Source organism: Henckelia pumila, chromosome 3, assembly GCF_033568475.1.
Source record: "Henckelia pumila isolate YLH828 chromosome 3, ASM3356847v2, whole genome shotgun sequence".
NCBI classification, from domain to species: domain Eukaryota; kingdom Viridiplantae; phylum Streptophyta; class Magnoliopsida; order Lamiales; family Gesneriaceae; genus Henckelia; species Henckelia pumila.
In genome coordinates this window covers 8,559,660-8,564,715 of record NC_133122.1, presented here as the reverse complement: position 1 = coordinate 8,564,715, position 5,056 = coordinate 8,559,660, and the positions used below count along the sequence as shown (strand labels likewise).

General features: G+C 42.5%; 1 protein-coding gene across 1 annotated transcript; it reads right to left on the bottom strand.

The window, feature by feature from the left end:
- Positions 1-4,078: 4,078 nt before the first annotated feature.
- Positions 4,079-4,588, bottom strand: LOC140888055 (uncharacterized). The gene has a single exon (XM_073295728.1). It carries the CDS (start codon positions 4,586-4,588, stop codon positions 4,079-4,081), a length of 510 nt encoding a protein of 169 aa, XP_073151829.1.
- Between the last annotated feature and the right edge of the window lie 468 nt (positions 4,589-5,056).

The window sequence follows — 5,056 nt, the reverse complement described above, 5'->3', positions numbered from 1 at the left end:
AGTAAACAATAATTAAGCATCCAAGATCTAAGAACTAAAAGCAAAGCAAAGGAAAAAAAAAAAATTTTAAAGAGGGCTGCGCTCGGGCGGCCAAAAACCGCCGCTCGAGCGCGCCCTGGACAGAGGCGCTACTGAGTTCTCAGAGTGGGGTGCGCTCGGGCTGCTAAAAATTGCAGCTCGGGAGCCCCCTACAGTAGAAAACATGCTTTGCAATTCCATGTAAAACAATTCCAATGCAATCCAAATCAACACATACATTATAAATGCAGTTCCTCCGATTAATACATGGAGTTCTAGAGTTTAACAACTACTCCAAAATAGAACATGCCACGATAACAACACGACAAAGCTTGCATGACAATACAACATAATAATGAAGTTCGTTATCTAAACATGTTATAACAACACTAGGTAGACATGCTGACACGACTTCTAAACCGAGTCTCACTGCTACAACTTTCTCTCGGAGCTAACCATGCCTCTTCTGACTTGATCCTGCCCCACCTGTTGCCAAGTACACATACAAAACAAAGCAACAGCCAGATAACTGGTGAGAACGACATTCCTAGTAAAAGCAACATAACAATTAATACAACAATCAACATGCTTTCAATACAACAATTAAATTAATAACAACATAATGAATGCATGTCTTTTAAACCGGGATATCAATCTGATAAACGAAGGATTGCTACTGTGCTTTTGGGATCCCGAGGATAAGATCACGTAACAACTCACCGACTCTCCCAATCGAGGTGGTGCCACGTATCTCACTCCTCTAGACTTTGAGCAACTATAATGAGTATTCTAGCACTAGGCGAAACGACTACGACCTAGGCCACTCAATCATAGTTCCCAAACGTCTAAACAAAAAGGACGGTTCTGCCCGCGGAAAACAAGATTAGCTCAAGATGAATGCATAACATAAACATAACACATAAGTCATTTAACAAAAGCCAATACAATCAAACAAGACACAAGTTCCTCATGCTAGAACAAGTGTAAATGCAAGTATGTGATTTCAAAGGGAAAACTCGAGAACCACAGTCCCGAGTATGCTATCCCGCTACGATGACTGCTTTTACCTTTCAATGCAGTAGCTCCCAACTCTGGATACGCTACAAAAGAGATTGTATCAACAACTATACAATCTAACAACAACGAGGCAACGGTTCAAGGAAATTCTCTATACCGTTCTTCGTTCAAATCTCGGAAACGATCAAATAGCTGCTAACTCTGGGCTTGGTAACTCCAAACGAATCTGTTACGGAGAAAAAAGAATGATCAATAACCACGATCAACTTACAAGTCTAGTTCAACAACTCAAATACGGTTCGAAATCCCCAAAACTCAAATCGACGGCATAACGGTTATAAACTGAACAAACTGGCAACGCAGACAGCAGTTCAATACCGATAACAACTCAATTCAATTCTAATACAACAACAACAAGGCAAACCCAACACATCTCAAAACTCACATTTTCGAAAATAGCTTCCAAAAATCATAACAATTCCGAACGTCGCTCTAATTCAAAACCGACAGATAATAAACGATCCGAACTCCGCCAAGAACAACATACTAGAATCTACATCGATTCTAAGAACCTCCGAAAAATAAAACATATCCGATCGGAGAAATACTTACGGTATAACGGAGCTCTCACTGATGTGATCACTAATCTGCCTTAAGAATTAATTTCCAACGGACGGATCGAGTTCGGACTGGATTTTAAGAGCTTGGAGAAAGCTTTGGGCGTCTCTAATGGAGAGAAGCCGATGAAGAAGAAGAAGAAGGAGAAAAGGAGACTTAGTCAATCCAATTCCTAGAGTAAATAATATAACAAATTCAAATTTTGCGTTTTAGTCCCTGAAATTTCCATAATTTACAAAATAGGCCCCGATCAATAAAAAGTCGGCTCATTAACTCTGGAAACTCTAATTATCTCAAATAAGCTCACTTAAGATAAAAACGGGGCTTTACACCATCCCTCTTTTGAAACCAAATATCCAACTGCAGAGCTGCATTAGTCCAACCGTTGAATCTAAAAGCAAGTCACGAAGACCCAGACCCCCATCTTCAAGAGGTGAGCAAACTTTCCTCCAAGCTATCGGAGGATGTTTGCTAGTCCACATAAAATTCCTGCATATCTTTTCAATTTTGTCAATGACTCCACAAGAGATAGGGAGAACAGAGAGCCAATAACACTCCACCCCTTGAACCACAGATCGAAGTAACTCATGTTTCCCTGCATAGGATAGAGTATTTCTGGGCCAAGATGCTATTTTCTTTGCAATCCCATCAACCAGACCGCTATAAATGGGATACCAAGGTACCTAAATGGGAAAGATCCAATCTGGTATCCACTTAACCGAATGATTTTACTACGAGCTGGCTCTTTGATAGCTGCCATGAATATATTGGATTTCATCGCATTAGCACGGAGGCCAGCCATCTTCCCAAACTTACTAACATAATCCAAGATATGTTTTACACTTGGAACATCACCCTTCGAAAGAATCAGCAAATCGTCAGCATACACCAAGTGGGTGATGTTAAAGTGATCACACCTAGGGTGAAACTGGAAATCTGACAGTGTAGAAGCATGAAGAAGGGATCTAGAGAGAATTTCCATGCACAACACAAAGAGGAAAGGAGACAGAGGGTCTCCCTGACGAAGGCCTCTGGCCCCTTTGAAGAATCCAAACAATTGTCCACCTAGTCAAATGGAGTAGGAAGTAGAGCTCACGCACTCCATGATCCAAGCAATAAACCGAGGGGGGAAATTGAGGAAGCGCAAAGTATCCAGTAGAAATTCCCAGTGAACCGTGTCATAGGCTTTTTGGAGGTCTATCTTTAAGATGCAACGGGGAGAGCCTCTTTTCCTAGCATAATGCTTCAGCATTTCTTGGGCCATGTGAATGTTTTCCACAATTGATCTACCTGGAACAAAAGCTGCTTGAGCTTGACTTATCAAAGGCTCAATCACATCCACTAATCTATTAGTCAGAATCTTGGCAATGATTTTGTAAAACACTGTACAGCACGATATTGGCCTGAATTCATTGACTGTAGTGGCATGGTCTGATTTGGGCACCAGCGCAATGGAAGCGTGGTTCCATTGTTTGAGTAACTTACCACTCCTAAAGAATTCCAAGACAGCCGCAATAACATCACCTTCAACGATGGACCAAGCCTTCTTAAAGAAAGCATCCCCGAAACCATCTGGGCCAGGAGCTTTGTCATCCTCAATGTTGAACAGGGCACTCTTGAGTTCCTCCACACTCACATCTCTAATTATTCCCTCCCAGCTGGCCTCCTCCACCTTCGGACCAGGCTCAATAAGGGAAGTATCCAGGATATCTCTCTCCAAACTCGAGCCCAACAAAGACCGATAGAAATTCACAAAATCATCCGCTATTTCATTTTGATCCATGGATGTGTAACCATCTCTAAGAGTGAGGGCCACAATCTTATTTCTCTTGATATTCCTTTTAATCATACCATGGAAAAATTTGGAGCATCTGTCACTATGTTTGAGAAACTCACATTTGGCCTTTTGGGAGAGAAACAAGCGCTCCGCTTCAAGAAGGAATTCCGCGTTTCTCCTAAGTGCCACAATTGAGTTGTCTATAACTCCATTGTTAAGGGCATTAGATTGGGCCTCAGCGAGCTCCTCGCTCGCATGCTTTGCTCGACTAGAGATATGACTGAATTGACGCTCATTAAGCTGTTTCAGCACTCTTTTTATCCCATGTAGCTTTTTCTTGAGAAGGAATTGTGTTGTGCCACCCCCACTGAACCACCAAATACTTCTGACTAACTGTAGAAATTCCGGATGAGTAGCCAACATATTGAAGAATTTAAAAGGTGTGGCCCGACGAGTGCTATCCCTGAAGATGGAAACCACATAACAAGTATGGTCAGAAAAGCAACCCGGTGCCACAAAATCAGCAAATACATCCAAATTCGATTCACTCCAGTGATGATTGACCATGACTCGATCAAGCTTAGAAGAAACAGCCAGGCTAAACCAAGTGTAGTAGCAACCAACATGATTGACATCAGAGAGCTCCAATCAATTGATACAGTTTCTCAGATCTGCCATATCTCTCGGGACAATAGGAATGCCACCCATCTTCTCATGAGGGTATCTCACACAGTTAAAGTCCCCTAACAGAATCCAGGGGAGGGAAATATTCTCCCCATGGTTGATCAGAAAATCCCAGAGAGGCCTCCTAGCCACCACCGAATTCTTGCCATAGATGAATGAAGCTAAAAAGACTCTCTGAGAATGAAGGCACACGACTGAAACATGAATAACTTGGTCCAACATACCAAGAACATCCAGCCTCACATCCTTACTATCCCACATGACAATGATACGACTGTTTGTGCACATATGAAAGTTGTGCAGGAAAGACATACCAGGGAATTTAGTATCCATCATTCTATCCACAAGATTAACATTGACCTTTACTTCAAGTAACCCAAGGACGCTCAAGTTGTATTTCTTCAACACTCCTTGAACGTGCCTTTGTTTGAGAGGCTTATTGAAGCCCCTCATGTTCCAACTAGCAATCTTCATTGGTGGCGAGAGACGACCTTAAGTCGCCTGGCCCTGATTTGTGCTTGATTTAGTAGAAAAGACTTTGCTGTCATGTTAGGGAGCCAAGTTCTGGGATCCACTTCAATATATTCAGTCAGGCTAGAACTAGATCCCCCGGAGTTGCTAGCTTTCGGCAACCTCTTAAGGTATTTGAGTTTCTTTTTGGTTTTCTTACTTACCACTGTTTCAAAGCTCTCTTCGTCCCCATTTTCTTCCCCATCTTCTTCAAAGACTTCCACTGTGAACTTCTCTTCCCCATTGTTTCCCGATATTTCAAAAACAATGCCCTCATCCTCTAGAGCATCATTCTCTTGCTCAAGGGGCGGGTTAACATCAGGGCCTAAACCATTATCACCCAAGCCTTCCATAGCTTCTTGATCAGTGCCAGATACAACTCCAGCAAGGCCCCGACCACCTCCTCCTATGCCACGGCCATGCCCTCTACCC